The 23,891-nt window shown below is 39.1% G+C and overlaps 2 protein-coding genes across 2 annotated transcripts; one reads left to right on the top strand and one right to left on the bottom strand.

Annotated features, from left to right (window-relative positions):
• Positions 1-4,855: 4,855 nt before the first annotated feature.
• kcnk15 (potassium channel, subfamily K, member 15) lies at positions 4,856-6,702 on the bottom strand. The gene is made up of 2 exons (XM_038721655.1): positions 6,188-6,702; positions 4,856-5,954 (listed from the first exon to the last, which is right to left on the bottom strand). Exons 1-2 carry the CDS (start codon positions 6,483-6,485, stop codon positions 4,945-4,947), a joined length of 1,308 nt encoding a protein of 435 aa, XP_038577583.1. The 5' UTR covers positions 6,486-6,702; the 3' UTR covers positions 4,856-4,944.
• Positions 6,703-14,625: 7,923 nt separating this feature from the next.
• On the top strand, positions 14,626-23,858 carry ogfr (opioid growth factor receptor). Its single transcript, XM_038723160.1, is given in 8 exon segments — positions 14,626-14,932; positions 15,498-15,563; positions 15,650-15,731; positions 15,823-15,901; positions 17,667-17,689; positions 17,692-17,732; positions 21,025-21,173; positions 21,265-23,858. Coding segments are annotated over 8 exon segments (1,626 nt in total). The 5' UTR covers positions 14,626-14,800; the 3' UTR covers positions 22,319-23,858.
• Positions 23,859-23,891: the final 33 nt, after the last annotated feature.

The following is a 23,891-nucleotide window of genomic DNA, read 5'->3' as shown; positions in this document are numbered from 1 at the left end:
GGCATGGGATTAACACTGCTCAGAAGATCATTGGTACCCATCTCCTGAGCATCAGTGATATCGGTGAGGTGAGGTGCCTACGCAGAGCCCAAAGGATACTAAAGGACAGTACCCACCCCAGCCTCAGCCTTTTCACCCTGCTGCCTTTTGGGAAGAGATATAGAAGTTTCTGCTGCCGCACCACCAGACTGCTGAGAAGTTGCCCCCCAAGCAGACTCTTAATCTCTGATTCATCCTCAGCACTGCTCCAGTGATGATACTTTATTTCTGTTAACATTTTTCATAATTGATTCCTTATTAATGTATATTGTCTGCTATGTAGCAGAAGGGAGTTACAAAACTCAATTTCACTATACAACTTGTTGTATTGTGACAATAAAACTATCTACCTGACTACCTACAATTCTACTCAGTGGTGTATTATTCTTTTTTTTCTCTTTTTAATCTATCTATTCAGGTATGTTTCACAGAGAGCCCAGCTCTCTTTTGCAGGAACGCCACACATTATACACATTGTAGTGCTCCGTATTTGTATAGCGCCTTTCTAGTCTTTTCGACCACTCAAAGCCCTTTTACACTACATCTGCATTCACCATTCACACACGGTCATACACCGGTGGAACAGCCACCAGGGGCAATTCGGGTTTCAGTATCTTGCCCAAGGACACTTTGACACGCAGCCTGGAGGAGCAGGGGATTGAAACGCTGACCTTCCGATTAACGGGCAACCCGCTCTACCTCCTGAGCCACAGCCGCCCCCTAGTGCCTTACTTTTATGCACAAAAACCCCTCATAAAACCAAAAATTGTTTGAGCAGATATTAAAATGGCTGCATAAGATGATGGGATTATTCTGTCACCAAGGGGAATTGTCTTGGGTTTACACTAATGTGCTAGGAAAGAAAGATCACCTCGTTGTGTTTCAGTCCACTTCAACCAGGATGGATTCTACCTTTTGGATACAATTGAAATGATATGCAGTACAAAAATTTCAATAAGCTGCATGATTATACTCTGATTCAATTGAAATTCACTCAAACCTCTTATCCAAGGATATCCAAATGAGACTAACATGTGAAGTGGCCATCCATAGCACACAATGCCATGTAATGTGTAGCTGTTTTAGCCTCCGTGTTAAAAAGGTTTGGGCATTTCTGCTGTAATCCATCAATGTAAACTAATTGTGTCCTGGTTTTGTGCCAGTACCTTCTTTGTACCACTCAGGCAGTTTGTTTCATAACCAGTTCCCAGAAAATTAATATTTGAATTGATGTATTCAGTATGAACAATGTAGCCTAATTTGTATGAGAAAAGCTAGCTACAAATGTTGATGAGACAGATATTGATCATCTAATGAAATTATGGCAACAAGGCCAGTCAATGAGAAAAGTCTCTGTGGATGATACAAGCATTCAGTACAGCAGTGCATTCAGAGAAATCCTTCAAAACCTGAGTTACATCTGTGTTTTTCATTAACTCTCTCAACAGTAAAGAGGATGTGGGTCATCTGCTACTGAGAGTCGAAAAGATGACATTCAATTAGGCTACTGTATCTCAGTTAAATTTTGTTTTCTTTCTGCAAGGGCTGGTCAGATCAATACTAAACATATCTATACTACCAATACTAGGACTTGTATGGATAATAGCTTCAAGAGGATCACTACCAAAGAAGTTGATCAGTCTCATGTTAGATCACATTCTAGGTGCATGCACTGTACTGTTGTTCAACATGGTATTTTACTGGATTGGAGCAATATTTTGTTGAATCACCATCCCAATTTTCTTGCTTTCATCTTTATTCAATCATCACTTTGGATGGTTAGATTCATTTCTATCTTTTGAAATTACCTCCTTTTGTGAATCTCTCTCTCCCTCTGTGTGTATGGTTTCTTTTCCCTTCTCCTATCTGTGTGATTGGTGTGCTCGAGTTTTGATTCTTGTGTGTTTGTGTAGTCTGTCCTCTTTTCAAGTCTCCTTTGACGTCATGTGGCTACCCTCCCAGATCCATCTATTATATTGTCATCCTGAATTTCTATACTGTAATTTTGCTGATTTCTATTCTGTATGCACAACACCTTTCGCAGGTCTGCCCATCCTTGAAGAGGGGTCTCTCCTCTGATGCTCTTCCTGAGGTTTCTTCGATTTTTTTCTTCAAGGTGTTTTTTTCTGGTGTTTTTTTCTGGGAGTTTTACCTTATCCAATATGAGGGTCTAAGGACAGAGGGTGTGGTTGTGGTTGTTATATGCTGCTTATGAGCTGGTTTGGTAATATCCTGATCTAGAAATCAGAAGGCCCCTGACACTACAGGGTCCTCTGTTTGGACTTTTATTGACCCTTAATTCCTAACCCAGAGGGTTGCAGGCAAAAACATAACTTCTGTAAAATCAATAACACTCTGAGTGTAATTATTTTGACTTTTTCCCATGCTTGTTGCTATAGTTTTGTTCTTTGTCCGAATTAAATCAATTCATAGATATATATAGTGCCCTCTAGTGGCAAAATGGTTTACATTAGTCTTTGTGACATCCCTTTCCTCATTTTTCCCACAGTGTAATCACCTGTAGAGGGACCCCTTGTCCAAGTTATGGCATCTAAATTGTCTTCCTTTTTTTGTCATGACGTCATACAGGACGATAAAAATCCTGTACACTTGAAGGGGGACTAACATTTTGTATAACCTGACTTGTTGCATGCAGTAAAGAATGGTTCAGAATTGATGAACGGGATGTGATGTAAAGAAGAGAGTAAACGTCCCTACTTCTACCCCGGAGCAGCCAGAGCAGATGGCATTTCATAACCAATCACCATTTCAGACTCTATTGCCCAATCAGTTTTACATTTATATGTAAAGTAGCCTATGATTCCAGAAGATCAACAGATGGCTTGAAATGTATGCTTGGGGACTCTTGTACAAAGACTTCATGATTTCTGTTCCTCATTGCAAAGAGAAAAACACAAATAGCAAATAGAAGCCACGTGTAGACGTTATGTCAAATGATGTGACTTTATCTCCTGACAGTAGAGAAGATGTTGTGTTTAATGACTTGAAATGTTCGGTGCTGCACTTGAAAATTGAGGTATTTTCATTTTGTTGTTTATGGCCATTTTATTATTTACTTCATAGTTCAAGGAGACAGTTCCAGAGATTTTCTGGGCAGGATTTTATTCGAGACTGAAGTCAACTTAGTCAAGAGACAAACCCAGGAGTGCCCCCTGAGTGAAGGACCTTTCCAATGGTGAAGGATGTATTCACATCCTTTTCTTAAGTAGCAATACTGCAATAAGTAGTGGTTACACTGCAAAATAAAAATGATGCCTTATAAGTCCAGCACTGAAAATGTATTATTAGCAAAATGTCATTAAAATATCAAAAGTAAAAATACTCATAATTCAGAAGAAAAGGCCCTTGTGAGAGTTATACTATTCTCTTTAATATTTTTTAATTATTATTGATAATAATTCAATGTGGATACCACATTGGCTACTTTATATACTGTAGGTAGTTGTCAATCAAAATATTTTATAGGATGATTACATGTTTTGTATGTAAAATCTGAATAGTAAAAAATTGTATGAAATGGAAATACTCAAGTAAGGTACACTACTTAAAATGTTAATTGCAGATCAAAGATTTTCAAATTTCTGGGTTAAAAGTGGGCTAAATTTGGTTGAAATGTGGTTATATATAACTATTGTATCTACAGCATTTCAATGACAAATTTGGTGTAAAGCAGAAAATAACAACATATTAAAATATGTTGTTGAAACAACAGTTAAAAGCAACCGTAGATGTCAACAAACAACAAATTCCACTTTTTAACCAGATTTAGCCCATTTCAACATCTTCAAGTCCTTTGACGATTTTGCAAATAACCAAATCAATGCTTACTGAGTTTTTCATTAGTCAGTTAATAATCATAATTCCTTCCACAATATAACTAAAAGTAGCATTATTAACCCCATTCTGGCACCCTTTTCCTCTGTATCATTGTATCAGTCCTATTGTTCTGCCAAGTGTAAAGGGGTCCCTGGAGATAAAAACGCAAGAACAGAGGAAAACAACTGACCACAAAAGCTTGACAACCTCATACAAATGTTGCTCAATCACAGCAAAACCTGATAAAAAAAATACAACAAGCACACAATTATACTTTTCTTTGGTTTTTAATAAAACAATACTGTAATAGACTCACACTGAATCTGACTAAAAATCCAACAAGAAACAACACCTCCCTGGCTGGAAAGTGACAACTCTTTCAGGATTGTGGGAAGTTTACTAGTGACCTGCTACATATCTGTTGTGTGCTACATCAATTAAATTTGAATAACTGCTGTGACAATCATAATCTCTTTATACTAGAGTGCATTAGTGCTGAACAATGAACAAATCTGACCCCCTTCCCCTCCTGATAATAAGTAATAAAAGGATTTATTAAATTCACTGAGCCAAGAAGCCACATGTCTCATGTGCTTGGTCAAAGTTATTTAAGGCTTTGTAAATATAAAAGTATGATGACATCTTCTAGCTGTGGCATGAAAAGGTTTGTGTTTTGTCTAAAGCAGGAGCAGAGTCCACAGAGGATCATTCACATACCTTCACTGAACAGGTATACAGTCATTAATAAGAACTATATCCAAAATACTTTTGTTAAAATTGTAGACTAAAAGCCCAAATGTTTACATCTTTACATAGCACTCATGCATTCACATTGGGTGCTACACATTCTCTTTAGCATGCACTGCACTTTGGCTTACATGCAAGGAAAACAGCAGAATCACTAACATAAATAATGCCATGGTAAAAGAGGATAAAAAATCTCATCCTTGCTTAGCAAAAAAAAATAATAATTTCAATAGCCACAACAGACAACTTATTTGTTTAACAGAATCAGTGTCTTCTGACATGCACAAAATAGGTGTACACTCTCCTTCACTTTAATGTTCCTTACACAGACTTTCTCCTTGAACGAGGGAACTCCCGGAAGTTATGCCCAGGTGAGAGCGTGCTGCCTGGGGAAGAGAATCCAGTGTTGTCCCTGGAACCTGGCAAGCAGCCCTCGATCTTATAGGAGACTGAGTTGTAGTAAACAGAATTGACATGGCAGCCATGGTGTTCACTGTGGGACATAAGAGGACTGTCACAAATCCCCAAGCGGTAGCACACACAGGAACAGAGGGAGCTGAGGCTCGACTCTGGCCTGCGTCTGCCTGCCTTGATCTGAAAATGCAGCCTGTGTCTGCCAGGGCTTCTTTGTCTCTCCTGATCCTCTGCTGGGGAAGAGATGAGGTTGGTGCGGCTGGTTCCTTCCTCCATTGGGAGGAAGAGCGCACTGTGGCTGCGACCGTGTGGAACATTGCTCCTGTTCCTCTCTCTGTGGATGTCTCTGCTCTGTTCACCTACAACATGGAGGCCCAGAGCCCCATCCAAAAAGCCTCTGTCCCTCTTCAGTGATGCCCTCTCTTGAGCATCTCTCCGTTCATCCTCAGTGTTCATGGTGAGGAAGCGAAGTACCACCAAGTTCAGGAAGGCCCCAATAACAGTTAGCCCCACCAGGATGTACATGAAGCTGAACGCCACATAGGGCGTTTTCTCCTGGAGATCCTCCTTTTTCTGCAGGGCCACAAAGTCCCCAAAGCCAATAGTGGTGAGCGTGATGAAGCAGTAGTAGTAGGCATGGAAGAAGCTCCATCCCTCAAAGTGGGAGAAGGCTGCAGCCCCGACACACAGTGTTCCAATGCAGGACAGGAAGCCCACCAGGACCATGTTCTCCATTGACACCTCAGTGTGTCGAAAGCCCAGGCACTGCTTTGTCTTATGTAGGAGATAGCGGACAAATGTGTTCATCCTTTCTCCCAGGCTCTGGAACATGACCAAAGTGAGAGGAATGCCCAGTACAGCGTAGAACATGCAGAAGACCTTTCCAGCATCTGTGCCTGGTGCTGCATGTCCATAACCTTAATGCAGAGAGATGGAAATGAGAAGAACATTGTGAGGCATTCTGTAGAAACGCTTGGATGGTAAAACATGGACCGATTGTCTATTAGTCACTCAGTGTGTAATTTAAACAAGCCTAATATGTTTTATTCAGGTAGGGTATGCTCCACTCTTACTACAACAACACAGTAAAACATTATCGATCATCTCCAAAAATAGAAGTATTATAGAAACCACCATTATAGTAACTTACCAATGGTGGTGATGACTGTTATGGCAAAGTAAAAAGAGCCAGCAAATTTCCACTGTCTCCCGGCGCGGTGGGGCTCAGCTTGCAGCACCACTCGCTCAATTTCGCGGTAGTCATCCTCGGAGAAGCGGTACTTCTTCTTCATCTCGCTGCGCTTCTGCTCCAAGATGCGCCTGCGGGAGCTCTCCGACTCGGACTCCAGCGCGTCAAACACCGCGGCGCCGACCAGCAAGTAGGAGAACATGCAGAGGATGAGCGACAGGGTCCGGATGTTTTGTTTCTTCATCCTCGGTCTCGGCATGAAAGTCGGGAGCAGATAGGCACAGTTACAGGTGGTACTGTTCTTCAGTGTATAGACTCCACATTGGTGTTGCAGCCTGTTGCGTGAAACGTAGCAAGAGAGGCGTGATGGAGAATAAAAACCTGGAAATCGATGTTACCAGGTTCAGATTTATTGTGTATGTAAAAACGAGGATATCCTGCTGTGCGCATTGAGAGCGATCGATGCTCTCGACACGGTCACTTGCTTTAGCAAGTGGTGTCTGCTTGCCTCTTCGCATGCGCAAACCAGTCACCAATAAAAAAAAAAGCTTTGTAATACAACATATGTTTAAGACACATAGTAAGATTTGGCACCGGTGTTCAGTCCCATCACTTGCAAGTGCAAAAAGTGAGGTCCTTACTCGCCCCGGCAGGTCCCAATCTAACATGAGGACGACGGGTTCAGCACCATGGACAGCAACCAGTGGAACCGCACATCTGAACTGGCCTCGTAACTGCTCATCCGAGGCGGAGACGTGCAGAGGCTGAGAAACAAGGGTTTAGGCCGCACACACCATTGGGTCTGGAGCTCAAGTAACTAACGCTCAGGTAACATGCTGAAAGCTAAATAAAAAATATTTATTATAGTTAGTGTCTATTTGCTCAAGTAACAAAACACCAACACGTCAGTGGATAAACAGAACGGTGTTGGTGGCATTAGAAATAACTCAAACGGGCAGAAATTAAAAAAAATATACAAATATATGAACTCAACTCCTTCACCCCAGCATAAATAATGAATACATGTTACAAGGGTGATAATGCCCAGTTCTGTGCTCAAGGCATAGAAGGAAAAACGATTTAATACGTTTTTAAGATCGTGCAAGTTGTAACTCTTGGACAGCAACAAAATAATACAATTAAAATGATAATAAAGTAATAACCATGTTATCAAGTGAATATTTTCAAATCACACTGGAAGAAGAAAATGGAGAAAAGAATAATAAAATAAGCCTACAGATATACACTCCCAATATTGATACACATTTAAATATACATACACACACGTACATACATGTTAACAAGTTGAAATGATAAGAAAGCCAACCCATAAAGACATTGCTACACTAGATGCTTCTGGAAAACCTGCTGTAGGTGATGCTGGTTGCCATGGTTACTTATACCAGAAGCACCGACTTGGTCTGTCAGTGAGGCTGAAGCTAATATGTTAAGTGTAATGATCCGGGCCCTCATTCTGTGAATTATGTTGTCCTTACAACAACAAGCATCCTTATTTAGGCTGCAAAGAAGAAAGAAGATAAATATCACACAGCTGTATCAGATAAAAACTGAATAGAGGCATCCTCCTTATGTCACAGAAGACATTAGAAGCACTAACAGTGCATTGCAGTTGGATTAATGTGTGTTCTTTTTCTCCTCTCAAACAGAGCAACCTGCTCCCGGTGGCCCTGTTTTTGAGTTAAGTGGCTAAATCAGCACACTTACATCCCTGTTGTGATTCAAACCAGCTCTCCATAAATCAATTACAGCTCAGCTGATAAGATAGGAACCTGAAGCCCTAACAGCAACCCATCAATCCACACAGCTTGTATTCACATCCTTTTCAAAGCCCAAGGACCTGGAACAAAGTGAGGAGGCCCATTAATCCCCATCAGGCCTGGGTTTAAGGATAAGTATTTAGATTCAAAGAGATGCTTCATTAATTTAGTTTTGCTCTCTCTGTTCTCTGCTCTCTCAGGTACACACACACACACATTAACATGTGATTCACAAGAAACAATGGAAACAAATGAAGTGCCATTCATTGTGCACTTTCTTGCTCATAATGCCTTTTGCTTTTTTATTTTATATTATAATATTGAATTTGCGTTTTTATACATGTATTATAAAAGTTTACAGTACAGCTTCTATTGCTTATACCATGTTACTGTCTGTATCCATTTCCCTTCAATTATCAGTGTTGCTGATTGATAGGGGGAAAGTTAGTAGTAGGAATTTGTATAGTTTCATTAATACAGAAACATGTTTTTTAGCTCTTACCAAAAATGAGCTTTCTCCTTTTCCTAGCTCTCATTACCTGCTCATCTGGAAAATAAATCAGCCTATTTTATTTTTGCTCCCATTTTGTCACACTTAACCCTGTCCACAAAAAGCATTTTTCCATTTTGTATCTAATGAAATAAAAAAGACCTCCTCAGTGTCTGCGGTGATGCTGAGAATATGCAGATAGTAGAAAATCATTTTAATGATGCACATGGCATCATGCTGAGAAAAGAGGACCTTGTGCCTGAAGGCGCATTTCTCTACTAAATAAAACCCATCTGCCAATTATGCAGAAAAGAAAATGCAAATCTAGCAACATCCTGAAGGAAGGCTTATAAAAATGAAGCTCATCTGTAGAAGCCAAACTTTTAGAATGGAAAAGATGTCTTTAGCAGGTAACAGCAGCTGTGCTTTGACATGGATAGGAGAAAATTTCGGACACCTGACAACACAAGATGGGGAAGTAGCTTGATACACAGAGAGAATTTGTGTGTAGACAAACCTGTTGTCAGAGCAGACAGTGAAAAGAGGACGAGGACCTGAAGAAACAAAGATATGGACACCTGTAATCGAGATACTGATCTGCCAGCTTCCTTTTGCAGTTTTAGAGAGTATAGGCTGAAGTGCTGCATCCTAATCTGAGTTAATCTTCCGTCCTGGCATCTGTGAATCTTTTTCTAGTTATCATCACATTCCTTTATGTGTACCATTAAATCTATAATTTATGAGCATGTATGCAGACAGTCCTGAAGGATATAGATGCAGCCTTAATTTAAAATGTAGATACATTTTGCTGCATTAATACTCAACATAAACTTGAAATTTTATAAAAGATCTGAGAGTGGTTCCAGAGATGCCACCTGAATTTCATCGAACAAAAACTCGAACAGAAGCAGGATTACCGGAAATTATATTGAGCTACAATGCTCAAAACGAAGAGAAGGTTTGACAGTATACTTCAATACATGTTCCAGCAGTAGAGCAGATAGGTTGTCAAGAAGAGGCATGAAAATGTGCCACAGCCAAAACCAAATCATCATCTAGAAATGTGTAAGAAGAGAAAAGGTATTTTACGTTTATAAAATAGCAACTGGATCAGCTTAATACCCTCAAATACTGCTTTAGACAAATTTGTAATTAATACAGCTTCAAAAACAAACAGCTTCTGATGCTTACCGTCAAAACGTAAGTTTCAGTCTCAACTTTTGAGCCACCATGGACGAGATGTGCTCAGAAATGTCATGATAACTCCACTGACCCTGATGTTTTAATTGCCTTCATCTACAGAGGAAAACACATCCAGTGAGACAGCGTAATATTGGACAAGCAAGACTAAGGATTATCCCCTCACTGACTGACTGACTGCCCTTGTGTGTCATCTTCCAACATCACCAACTACCTTCACATGCTCAAATATATTTTTCATTATTTCCTTCTTCATGCTTATGTCCTTTATGTTACATGAATTGTAAGAAAAGCGAAAAGTCCAAATGACAGCGACCTCCACATCACGCAGGAGTTAGGTATTCATATATCTCATGATATTGTTCAATAACAACTCAGCATACAAACTTCTTAATTTAAAACAGGCAGGAGGCCTTAAATGATGACTGATCACATTTCACATTGTTGCTTTACACAGACAATATCTGTTGCTGTTTATACTCATTTCATACAACTCATACAAGTAATTCAGTGACCACATTTCCCACAGTGAAAACACATTTATCATAACCATAGTGATGTCATAATTGAAGTAAGCAGTTATACACTTCTGTTAAATATTTCTATGTATTGGTCAATGAAATGCAAATAATTAGCCTACTGAATGACAAAATAATGTCTGTTAGGTTCTGTGGTGAAGAAGTATAAAATTAGGGTTACTCAGATCTTACCACAGATCAAAACCACAGTGTAGAAACACTTCAAAATTAAAAGTAGCTTAAAAGAAGGCAGGTAAATTTAATATGTTGTCCGGCCTCCCAAACTGTTATTTGGAGTTGAGTACAGTGTATGATGCTAAAGTGACTTTCTGTTTATATAGTTGATTGCTTTTGATTGGACAGCGCTACAATTTATACTTTACAAAAGTCTTTAGCTAGTCTGGAATGAGTAAATTAGTCTTAAACAAGTAGTTACTAAGAACTTAGGAGGAACTTTACACAGGGTGAGAATTATACAGTGGAAACCGGGGGGGGTCAACTTTTTTTTCCCAGGTCAAAAAGAAAACCCAGCAGGAGCAGGCTTCAGTGAACTTAAATGTTACAGTGCTTACAATATCCTTGCTTATTTAACTAATGTGTGTCTGTAGATGATGATAAATCAAATTCATTGCACCAGTTCAGGGGTGCCCCATACCACACCACAACTTTTGTAGTCAGAGGTCACTATTCTACACCAAAGCTGCCAGATAGTCAGACACACAACAGCAGACCATCATGACTGCTCAAAACAGACCCACAAAATGTTGAACCGGAACCAAAGACACTATCATAAAATACAGTCTGCATTATCATATCTAATTCCTAATCTTTATCATTTCAAGTTTTAAGTTTCAACTTTTTTTGGCAAATATCTCCATCCCTCCTGCTCATGTTGACTGTGAAGGAAAAGTAATCTGCGTTCAATTAAGCAGTAGTCATACAATGTTGGGGAATTGGGAATTTTTGGGTCTCTGTAAATAATATTAAACAGTACTGTACTGTACTGTCTAGATCTGCTGTATATAAAAAGTGCAATGAGATGCCTTTTGTTATGAATTGGCACTATATAAATAAAACTGAATATTTTTGAAATAACAAACCTGGATTTAACATTTACCAAGTCAGGTAAAACGCCTGAATTCCAGAGTGAAAACAAATATTATGCTTATTGTATAAGACTCACAAAATACTTAAAATGAAATAATAAACTTTACATTGATGTCAAAATGTGTATCTACAATAACTAATCCTCATTTTCACTGCTCATGCCTAAACACCAGTGTTGGCTAACAATTAGGTCTACATAAAACATGAAAAGATATAGTGGTAATGAAATGAAAGGGTAGGCTATCAGCTAGCTAACATCACATAGCTCATTTAAAGTAAAATAAAAATGCTAATTACGAAACTCTGAAGGTAGGAAAGTTAAGTGTATTAAAGAAGCTAGATAGCTAACTGACATTAACTTACAGTGTCTCCACCAGCGTGTGGAGGACTGGACTGGGGCAACTGCAGCTGCGAGTGAAGCAACATCTTAGGGGTGTCAGAAATCATACTTCAAGATTCTGGAATATAAGGCATGAGTATCGGAAATATATTGTAATAGTTACAGTTTCAGGTAAGAAAGACCCCCTGAACTGTTGGTTTTTATGCCTCTTTTTGGGGGGGTCCAAGCCTTAATTAGGAGTTCAACACCCCCCATAGAATCATGACTTTAGACACAAACTGAGCCATGAATATACCAATAGTTGCTGCAACGCAGATGACCCTCGACTCCATCCAACAAGCTCCTGTCCTGTAGGGATACAAGGAAGCAGGAAACTCACCTATAATAGGGAGGTAGAGTTGTAAACTACACCCTAAATTTCTGTCAAATCTCCTAGCCAGACTGGGTCTTCACAATTATTATAATGTCTATGCATATTAACAAAGCTTTCCATCTGTAGTGAACTCACTGATAATAAGGACATAGGGAAACCATTTCAGCAGAGGCACTAAATAGCAACAGCAAATACTGGATGCCTGCAGAGCCCTCTGGTTTCCACAGTAACTAAAACCAGAAATAGATACCCACACCAGCAACCATTCAAACATTCAATCCCCTGTGATAATACACGATTCTATTTATACCATCTTATAGGGAAATATCCCCATGTATAAATTCATATGTCCAGTTACTGAAAAGATGAACATCATGATACAATTACATTTTCACAGCTTTGACTCATTCTATATGTGCTGCTGGTACAATATGAAAACTGACTTATGATACAGTAACACTGTAAAGACATTGCACATGTGTGAGACACAGCATTGCTACATAAACTGAACTGTGAGTTTGTCTGAATAGATGCAGTGTTTCTAAAGAAATGCTGCCTTATGCTAATGACATACAGTTAGATGGTTTTTTGAGAATATACAGACATTCTTGTGTCACAGTGTTCACTTGTGTTAAATTAATATTATTTTATTATGATGTTAAAATTTTGTAGTATTGAGTATGATCTGTTTTTAAATGTTGCTCATGCATGTCCCTTTGCTTTTACGAAAGCCTCAACAAAAATCCATATATATTTATCATTTGGGGTATAAACATCAGGGCATAAGGAATTTTAAATGTAACTTTCCCAGTCCATATATTTTTTTCAACCCTGCCACTATTGAACACCAATCTCAAATGATAAGTGGATCAATTGACTGGTTGATCCACAGAAATGTATAAGCAACTATTTTAATTTCTTGTTGAGGTAATTTTTCAAGCAAAATGGTCATACATTCTCTTGTTTAAGTTTCTCCTGCTACAGAATTTGCTGCTTTACTTTGTCTCATGTGACAATAAAATGACTATCTTTGGGTTTTGTGCTGAACAATTTAATCATGCAAAACAATTTAATTATAAAGGGGATTTTTCACTATTTTCTGACATTTTCTAATTTTATTTTATATTGTATCAATTTTATAATTGATTTGATTCTTCTGCTGTTTCGCTCTCTTTACATGCTTACCATCTATTTGTGTTTTAATGTTTTGTTTTCGTTTTCATCAACATAGTTGCCAAAAGGCCTACATGCATCAGCATATTTCCCCATTAATGGTATGTTAAATATTTTAAATTGCCTCTTAATGCCCAGGTTTTCTGCAATGTTTTCAATGTGATCTGTGTTGTCATAAACATTATCTCATTATCGTTTATGTGTATGTGCACTCTTGTCACCTTATCCCAAACCAAAAATAACCCCACAGATATGTAAATACAGTGATTTAGCAGCAGAGTTGCTAGATTTCTGACTTTCCTGTAATATTTAGACCTATATGATTAAAATGTTCAAATATTGACAGATGTCTGGATCATCATCAAAATCAAAAAGCAGTAGGCCATTGGCCATCTGGTCTACAAATTTTAGTCAGATAGACATATCAATAAAAATATTTTATAGATATACAGTACTGTGCAAAGGTTTTAGGCAGGTGTGGGGAAAATGCTGTAAAGTAAGCATGCTTTCAAAAATAGACATGTTAATAGATTATATTCATCAATTAAAAAAGGCAAAGTGAGTGAACAGAAGAAAATCGAAAATTAAATCAATATTTGGTGTGACCACCCTTTGCCTCTAAACAGCATATATTCTTCTAACTCCATTTGCATATAATTTTTGGAGGGACTCTGCAGGTATGGGTTGGCCCAAACATCTTGGAGAACTACCCACAGTTCTGTGGATTAGGCAGCCTCAGTTACTTCTCTCTCTTTAATGAAAACAAACGCACTATACTTTACTATACAATACAAAAAAAACGTTCCTAAGTTGTACTTTGCTCTTTAAATAATTCCTACTATATAAATATTCATTCCTACACATTTGTAAATAAAATATTTCTCTTGTTACGTTTGTGTATTTGTAATGAATTAGTTTATCAAAACATCTATTATTGCGTTACTTTTGTTTTTCGTTATATAACAGTCAATTGAAAGAGTTTTCCTGTACCTAAAATAAGCTTTCTGACTCATATTAGCTGGTTATCACCTTCAACCAGCGCAGCAAGTGAGCTGCCTTCATGCAATGTCGGGAAATCGAGCGCTTTATTTGAAAGCATGTTTACAACCTCATTAAATGCCAATTGCCAAACACCACATTGGAGTGAAATATATGAGAATCCGGAGGTCAACTGACGATGAATTGATGATACCTTGATTTTCTTCCTTATCTTAAACTGTTACTGCATCATTGCGATCCAGTGAGGCTGCAACTCAACATAACTGATGTATGTTTTGTTTGCTTTTTACTCTGAAACGTACACCCCCCTCCAAAAAAAGGTGTTTTTAAAGACTAACTTTGTTTAAGTAATATCAAACGGAAATGTGTGTCAAGAAATGTGAAGTTGGTTTAATGCTACGTGGGGGGAGCACCTAAAGGCAGCATCAGTACTGCAGCCGCCATCGGTGCCGCTGTCTGACATGGTAGACTGGAAAAGACGGTTGGTCAGGGCTGTCCCCGTCTAAGCTGAACATGCAACTGTGACTTGATTCGTGGCCGTTTCTAGCACTGAACCAAGTTACACATTTATTTAGCTTTAGCTAGTCATTTTAATAATGGAGGACGACTGTGTTTGCGATTACGACTCGACCTGGGACACAGAGAGTGATGGAGACGACCCGGCCGGAGAGAGCCAAACCCGTCGGTCATGTCAAGACAAAAACAAGTCTGGCTGGACTTTGAGTTCGGTAAGTTACGCGCTTTCATTATTACTCAGCCAAAACCATAACTCATCTGAATCATGTCATGGCGTGGGATATGTTAACTTGTAACTCATTGTTTTTGCACCCGGCCAGGCGTTTGCTATTATAGCCATGACTGGAAAGCTAATGATGGCGTTATGTCTCTACTGCAGGCTTGCTAACTAGCCTAGCTAGCCGCCGACGTTATCTTAATTTTTAGGGGCCCGGGTAACTTATAAGGGGCTAGGGGTAAGTTTAAAACATAAACTGCTTACATTTATTACTCTACATAATTTGTAATTCATAGTTAAAATGAACATTTTTAATTAAGTGTTTTTCCTACTCATTCTTCCTTTTGCGGGAGCAGGAAATGGATTAGCTTGGCCTTACAAATGTCAACTCGGATAACGTCATGCCAGCATTCTGCAGCCATTAGAAACATTAAAAATCGTGGCATCGGTATTAATGATAACACGACTTGTCGTTGTATAGTAAATTAGGATGCATCGACTCCCCCGCGATGCATAAAACAATTGATGCAGGTTCATTTCACTTTCACTTTTATTTGCAGTGGCATAATCCGTCCAGAAACATGAGGGCAGCAAAGGACATGCAGAACTACAGAAGAGGATATCCAGTAAGTAACAGCTAAATTAACACAACAACAGAAAAGTCACTACTAAGAGAGGTCTAATTATCTTGAGTTTTTGTTTTGTTTTAAAGAATCTAACAGATGAAGAGTGCTCAGAAGACAAAATGAACAATTTGCAGTTTTATCTCAATAAATTTCCCTCCGCTCCCGATGGTAACCAATTTAGAATTTATTACAAGATATTTTAAGTGTTTGGGACTGTCTGTGTGTAATGACTTAATGCTTTCTTTATCATTTGGCACAGAGGTCTTCATTGAATCATTTCTTAGGGATTGGAAAAATGACTACAAAAGACTGGAGAGAGTTCACTCATACATTCAGTGGTATGTGTTGCTTGGGGCTTGTGGTGTGTGTTTTGGCTGAGTCCAGTGGGAGGTTACAAAGCGAATTTCCTCTTATGCGGCATTCAGACCAAATGTGAATTTAACCCGCGCGACACCCTCCTCGCAGGGTTTTTATCGCAGGACATCTGCTGAGTGTTCACACACAACGCGATAACACGAATAAACACAACAACTCGCCATTACTACAGCTGTATGAACCCAAAGTAAACATTTTGCTGTGATTAAATAGCAATAAACGGATCAAACTGATGCCGAAATAACTACAATATGATGCAGATTTGTTAAACATATGAATTCATGCTTTGTCAGGTCTGCCAGCATGACAGCAGGACAACAACTTCTAAAATGTTTGTTTTCTGAATGGAGTTCGGATCAACCAGGCCTTTGCTATGCTAACTTGGTACAACGATAGCTGGAATAAAGTTACAGACACATGTTTTCTGAACTCACTAGGTAGTTCAACCTCCTTGCTTTCTTTTCTCCCAGCAATGTCCAGTTTTGTCCGGTTTTTAACGACGCTAACAACACTGGAATCGGATGTGCATGGAATCTAGCTGCTGAGAAGCTCCAGTGAAGATAAATCAACGTTGTAATCCTATAAACTAAAGTAAAAAGCTTATTTAATAAAAGCAGTTTACTCCGAGCTCCTCCCGCGAGCAAACGGCATAGTTGTTAGAGCATAATCCAGTCTGGCTACAGGTGTTTATTTGTCCAAAAGCTGGAGCACTGCTCCCTGATCCTCTCCGCCAGCCAGCAGATTTTCAACCCCCCACTCTGCCGGGCCCACTCCACACAATGCTGTGAAGCCATCTGTGATGTACGGTTAATCTCAAGGTTGATAGGCTATCGCGACTCAGTGTCATGCAAATTTCTTGCTTGAGTTGAAAATATTCCTGCGCGTTGCCTTAACGTCTCTGGCACCGCCCCCTTCGCGTCGCTTTGTGCCGCCCGACAGGAAATCGCGGCTCTACGCGTCTTTGCATTGACTTTGTATGTAAACTCACAGCCCCAAACGCTCGCTTCGCTTTTGGTCTGAAAGCACCATTATTCTGGTGGTCCTCACGAGTTGCTCTTAATTAGCAAAATGTGTGAAGATTAGCCGCAATGCTAATATCTGCTCACCATTGCCTGCTTAAATGAAAAGCACTGCTAAACAAGAAAAGTCAGTAGTTTACTAGGCCTGCTTTTAAAGCACTTTTAGTCATAGGAAATGTAGTTTTGAATAGCACAAATTCATTCACTGTAAGTATCCTTCTAAAGCTCCTTTTTCCAAGGAAAAATATCAGGGTAAAAAATTACACTTCTCATGGTACTGGTTTAATAAACTAATAAAATTACCAATTCTCTTTCCACATTTTAACTTTTAAAAATGTAGAAATGAACCCCCAAACGATGTTGTTTACTTTCCATCTGCCTAATCTCGTCTCAGCCACTTAAACACATTGGACAAAAGAGAAACAATGATTAAGTTGACACTAAATTCCAGTGATACCCAGACGGATGTCATATTGACAATGTTGACAGCTTTATTTGCTGATTCAAGTCAGTTTTCTAGAGAGATGGATACTGTAAAATCTTAGGGGTTGTATGTGGTGTTTTTATGGGATGAAGAACCAAAAGGATGTTTTATGTTGTGGTTACAAACAGTTGCAGGGAGGGCTGGCGTAATCTTTATTGAATTAGTATATGGTTTCATTGCATTGGTTTTATGTTGTTTCTCTTCTCACTCCTCCACCATTCTGAGGCTGTTTCCACTGCGAGAGCCGGGGTTAATTACATGGCTTCAGAACTCACCAAGAAGGAAATTGAGGTAAGTACATCATAAGTATTAGGTCTTTAAATGAACACTCTACTAAACAGTTTTGTGCAGAATTTGGCTTGTAGTTTCTGGAACAGCATAAAGCAAAATAAAAGATAATTTATTTAACCATTTACGCAGCAGTCGTACAGAATCTATTGTCATCCAATCAGTTGAATGTGTATTTCAGATGCTTTTGGCTAGAAATGCCTCATATTGGGCTCCAAACGCCATTTGACTTAACCCAAAAATTGGAAAAGCTGCCATAGTTTCTGAAAAAATCACATCAGTCATTGCTTGAGTGATAAATTGAAAGCATTGGTATTGTAGTGGTCTAGTGGTGTAAAACACTGAATAATTGACATAGTCCAAAAGAATCAATGAAATTAGTTTCCAACAAATTTAATTATCCATTAGTTCATCACGTCATTGGGCCGTAGTGACACAGTCAGCATACTGTAGTGAACTGAACAGTAAAATTAACCTAATTCTTCCAAAGTTTGGGAGCATTTCACTCTCAACTCAGCCATACGGGTTCTGAACTGCCGCATCTGCACAGCTGATCTTTCCTGGCATGGAAGTACACCATTTATGAATGTCTGAAGATGAAGAATCAAAATCGGTTTTATTGCCTGGTACATTTTCACATACGAGGAATTTGCCTTGGTATAAATTGGTGCTTACAGTACACATGAACATAAATATATAAAAAGTAAGGAGCTCAAAAATTTACAAGTATATAAAAATTACAATAATACTATAATATAAGGACGTAACGTTAGCTCTCTCGATGATGAACTCATCTAATAAGCTAGTTAGCAAACAAGCTACCTTAATGTTAAAAACCATGTTACTTCATGTTATGAGCTGTAAGGCTTTCTATACGTATATTTAATGGCAGTGAGAGTAGCAAATAATTATTATACACAACAATCCTGTTGATCAGATCTCCGTCCTAATTTGAGGTGGTGGCTAATTCTTTAAAAAAAATCACAGGGTTTTGTTATTAGAACCTTTTATAAACTTCGTGGGGGAACAAATGGTTATTATTTCCCCCAGTTGTACATTCAGCAAATGTAATACATTAGGTCATTCCTTTCTTTGTCTAATAATATTGTAAATTAACGGGCCGGTGTGCTGCAGTACCGGCATGTAAGCTGCTCTGTCACTACGTAAATCATATGCCTTGTTAACAGCAGATCAGCTCACAGATGAAAGTTATTTCTGTGTTATTTCCTTGACCTTATTTCAGTGAAACATTCTGTTGCTACAGTAGAAATGTTCATTTAAATGTGCATTTTTGAGCATTTATTTTGTTAATTAGCTAATTAAAAACAACCTTAAACAACCTCAAGCTAAATTTAAAAGCTGATTTTGTGATTCATAATCCAAATAGTCAAATATTCGTTTTAATAATCGATAGAAAAGTCAAGTTAGTTGCAGCCCTACTGCAGAGACTAAAAGCTGCATATCTGGTGAAATTTCAGGTGAAAATCTTTTCCCATATCATTAGCTCTAGTCTTAATTGTGGAGAGTAATGTCTAGTAAATAGGGTCAAAGCAGAATATTTCCTAATTGTCTTGGAAACTTGTGTTAGATAGGGGTGTGTGATATTGACAAAAAATAATATCTACATATTTTCTGGGATTTTGTCGATAATGAAATGTGTAAGCGTAGCGTGTGTGGTAGAAAAGGAGGAGAAGAAGCAAGTGTGCGTGTGAAAGCCGGTGTAGGTATCAGATCTGCTCAAGGGCCTGCACCTGCTGGTAATGTCACATAAAGTGATTGGCTGTACGTTTGTATGATGATGTGGCAGATGATTGGCTTTATGTCGTAGTGTTTGCGGATAGTTTTCAGTGAATTAATGTTACGACCCTAAAGTTAGCTGCCGATCAAGTTAAGCTAACGTGTGTGTGTACTTAGTTGCCATATTGCCAAAGCAATAAAAACCCCAAACAGATAGATCAGCCACGTCATCATACAAACAGATCTGACCACCCGAGCACATCTGGTACTTACACCGGTGAATGGCAGTAGAGCAGCGGGTCAGCAGTAATTTAGCAGTAATGTACAGTGTAAGTAACTCCACGGAGACCAAGGATAGGTCCCTATGAATTCTGTTTTAAGAAGAAGAATATCTGACTCCGCCCACACAGTCCACAACGAGTTTGCGTCTTGTATCTGCCGATGACTGGCTGATGATCAAATGAGAATTTGTTGAAGTGATGAGCTCTTGCCAGCGCGTCGTCTTGGATATGACTGTGTGTGTGTGTGTGTGGAGGAGACGTTGAGCGCTAAGCCCCGCCCTCGCTGAAACACAGAGGCAGAGAGGACGGAGGCAGTGCCTGTAAACACCAAAACATAGCAGAATAGTTTGCCTGTTCTTTTCGCTTAAGTAAAGCTGTGAGCAGTGACGCTTATAATGCTAGGGAAACTCCTGATTTTTATAAATTGCATCAACATTTTGGCAGATTCCATGATATTCTGTGTTTTACTTGACTGAAGAGTGAAGGGGGTTAGCCCTGAAGATGGCATCGACTCCTGTCAGTAATAGCTATATTAGCCCTGAGTTCTCTTGTAGCTGTTGTTGCTGATAGTGCTATACAAATAAACTTGCCTTGCCGTCCCTTAGTTGCCTTGAGTCTGTCATCATCAGTATAGCGGTGTTTTTACCCGAGCGTGTGTTTGTGATGGTACTTTGGCTGGTTCAGTCCTGTCGTGGACAGCTGACTCCTGGAGGTTTTCACATTCTTGATATTCCCTGCGATGGTTAATACATGGTCTTTAACACCAACATTCAGCTCCATATGAGTAAGGTTGATCCACATCTAGTGATTCATTTTAACAATGTAGCGTTGGACTGCAAAGCTGTTGGTGTCCATGTTTTATCTCCTTGCGTTGTTTGTTCACTCATTTTTAACTTCAGTCATTGATTTTTTTTTAGCCGCTATTGCCTGTTTAACTCTAGCACACGTGTACTGCATGCTTGACGCAGTGATTGCGCGGAGGAGTTTTTGTCTGCTCACATATCGTTAAAACAACGATTAAAAAATTGTTGTAGACGGTATATAAAGAACACCCCTAGTTCCAAAACATTCAGCTCTTTTCATCTGGGCAACACATATAGGCATATAAAGATAATCACTTGTTTTGTTTTTACCCAACCATTTGGATACTCTTAACTTATTTAATATTGTGGTTTTTTTTGTTTTTTTATGTAAATGTTACGTGAAATCACAGAAGTTGTGGAAATGTCCTGCATTTTGTTTTTTATATTTTTGCCTCCTATTTATATGCTCACCAGGCCTTCAGGAATAATGAGGACGCCAAAAGGAGACTAGTCGAGTCCTATGAACTCATGTTGGGCTTCTATGGCATCCGTTTGGTCAACAAAGAGACGGGGGAAGTGAAACGAGCAGAAAACTGGAAGGAGCGATTTGGAAACCTGGAGCGGTGAATATTCAAATACTGTCATGTAACGCAATGTCGGAGATATTCACTTTTTTGTTTGTAATTTCTGCCTCAACTGTTTCATCTCTTGCAGGAATATGCACAACAACCTGCGCATCACACGCATCCTGAAGAGCCTCGGAGAGCTGGGATTTGAGCACTACCAGGCCCCACTTGTGCAATTCTTTCTGGAAGAGACTTTAGTAAAGAAGACCCTTGGCAGTGTTAAACGCAGCGTGCTTGACTACTTCCTGTTTGCTGTCCGGGCCAAGCAGGAACGCAAGGACCTTTTGCGCTTTGCCTACCTTAACTTTGAGCCAAAGGATAAGTTTGTGTGGTGTCCCAGAAAGATTCAGAAGCAATTCAGGAATATGGAGAAAAAATCTGAGACTGCTGGTAATGGAGATGTAAAAGAAGAAGCAAATTTACGGGGTAAAAGCAAAGAAGGAGAAGCAGTAGTGCAAGTGAAAGAGGACGGACTGGATAATGTTTCAAAGACTCCGAAAGGACCTGATAAAACACCAAGTAAAGACAAAAACAAACTGCCTGAGGCCTCCCCTGAGCCAAAACCAGACACTGAAGCTGTGGAAAATGGAGATGCAGAGAATGATTCTAATAATAAAATGTTGAATGGAATTGACTCTGTAGAAGATGATGGTGAAATGGATCAGTCGCATAGTTCTGAGACTTTGATGGGAGAAGGCAAGCCCTCTGCGGAAACCGAGGAAGACCTTACTAACAATCCGAAAGGCATCATCCCGGAAACAGACAGCAGTAGGCAAACAGATGGCGATACAGACACTGAAAAACCACCGAAGAAGAAGAGAGAAGATAAGGTCCTGCCAAGCAACGGCTCTGCTGGGGACTTTGCTAGTGGGCAGGTGGAGGAAAAAGCTGGCACTAAAAAAGCCACTGGTCAAACAAGCCCGTCAGCGCAAACTGTCCCTAAGACTTCAAAACTCACTCCCAGTGATTCTTTGGGAAGGAAAATCCCAAGGACTAAGTGTAGTAAAGTGCTAGGAAAAAAGGAAGAGGAAGAAACGTCACAGGCAAATGTGTCCGCAACAAATGGGTCACAGACGAGCACCGAAAAAGGTGTGGAGGAACAGACAAATGATATGGAATCAGTTCCCTCAAGCTCAGATTAAAATGTGGGGAATTCATGAATTTATTGGAGGAAATACTTAATTTCAGCTTAAATTAAACATAATATAGGGCCAGAGTATGACTTCCTGGGCCTTAACTCTGCGATAGTCGATGTTTAGATATTGATTCTTTTCACTTTGAAGGAGTATATGAATTCATTAACTTACTAAATGTGGGGCTGGGTGTGACAATATTAAAGGATAAGGCTGGTGATATTCTCTATTTTTGTTTTTGTCAACAAATCCCATGAAAAGATCAAAACCAGCAAGAGACCCAGCAGACTGCTGCGACATGCAAGGCGAAGGTCACATGTGCGAAGGGGACGGCAGGCTAATTTCCGCTAGGCTTGCTAGCTTGTCTACTCACACAACACTCCTTAGAAATGTAGTAAAACTCAATATAAAAGAAAACAATGTGAAACGAGAGACTTCCACCAACTCTGTTCACAATTTCTGGGGAAAATATCAGATAATGAATAGCGCACAGCTCTATGCTATTTCAGTTAAACAACAAGAAATTTCGGACCAAGTGTGTCTATTGTAACATTTTTAAATAAAAAAAATCACAAAGCCTGCTGTAAAACAGCAGCGCTACCCTGTTGGTCACGTGACCTTTGCCTTGCAGGTCGTAGCCGTAGAGTCCATCTCAGTACTTTCTGACTTCCTGAACGCGTCTGTGGCTCTCAGCTCCAAGCTCATTGGTTCCTATTGACGTGAATCTAACTTATTTTACAGTAGGTTTTATCACATTATTCAAATAGGAGTAAAGAAGTTATAAAATAAGTATTCACAGTAGCATGACAGTGTATGTGGGAATCACTCAAACTGTAGTGCCCATGTTTATTGTAATGAAGGAACATGTCAGCCAGTAGTGGAGTGTTGTTACTTATTCCTCTGGCACAGAGATACTGTATCAGGATTTGGATACGCAGACAATACTTGTAAGTGGGATAAATACTTATTGGTTGTTTTTGTTTTTTCTATTGGAGTCATCCACAGAAGAAAAATATAGAATACCACAAGACTTATCCTTTTAGGTAGTAATGCCTAATACTGTCAGCAACTGATATTTAATATCTACAGAATACATAAAGCACTGTTATTTATGTATATCAATGAAATGATGGTTTCAGCATTTTAAACACCTTAATTATTTCACAATTAAAGATTATTATTTATGTATATCAATGAATTGATGGTTTCAGGATTTTTAACACCTTGATTCTTTCACAGTTGAAGATTTTGTTTTGCACTGAAAAATAATTAATCGGAAGAGCTTTTTCTTCTTCTTTCTGGGCTGTTTTTGTGTGCGTTCTGTACTGGTTTGCGTTTCTGCTGGACCCTGCTGTATAAAAGGACTGAAGAGTGAACGACACTTCAGTTATATTTCAATAGTGTTGCACAGTCTGTATGTTTTCATGCAGATTTGGAAAATAGACTTTTGAACAACTGAAAGCCTTGCCAAAAATGTGATAAGACTGGTTGATTGTACAATATGTATGTCTTCTCGGCAGAACTGATAAAGCTTTGGCTCTAATTTAAAGTCCACTGTATGTTAATGTGACATGGGTGCAGT

Source organism: Micropterus salmoides, unplaced genomic scaffold (assembly GCF_014851395.1).
Source record: "Micropterus salmoides isolate LMB-PRFRI ecotype aquatic unplaced genomic scaffold, ASM1485139v1 Ms_hic_scaffold_16, whole genome shotgun sequence".
Taxonomy (NCBI): domain Eukaryota; kingdom Metazoa; phylum Chordata; class Actinopteri; order Centrarchiformes; family Centrarchidae; genus Micropterus; species Micropterus salmoides.
The sequence above is the reverse complement of the archived record's forward strand: the minus strand, read 5'-3'. Positions and strand labels throughout refer to the sequence as shown.

Bases quoted from the DNA above. Each gene is read 5' to 3' on its own strand.
- kcnk15 (XM_038721655.1), bottom strand. From the start codon at position 6,485: ATGCCGAGACCGAGGATGAAGAAACAAAACATCCGGACCCTGTCGCTC. The intron at 5,955-6,187 runs GTAAGTTACTAT...CTCTGCATTAAG, and splicing joins AACAGTCATCACCACCATTG to GTTATGGACATGCAGCACCA.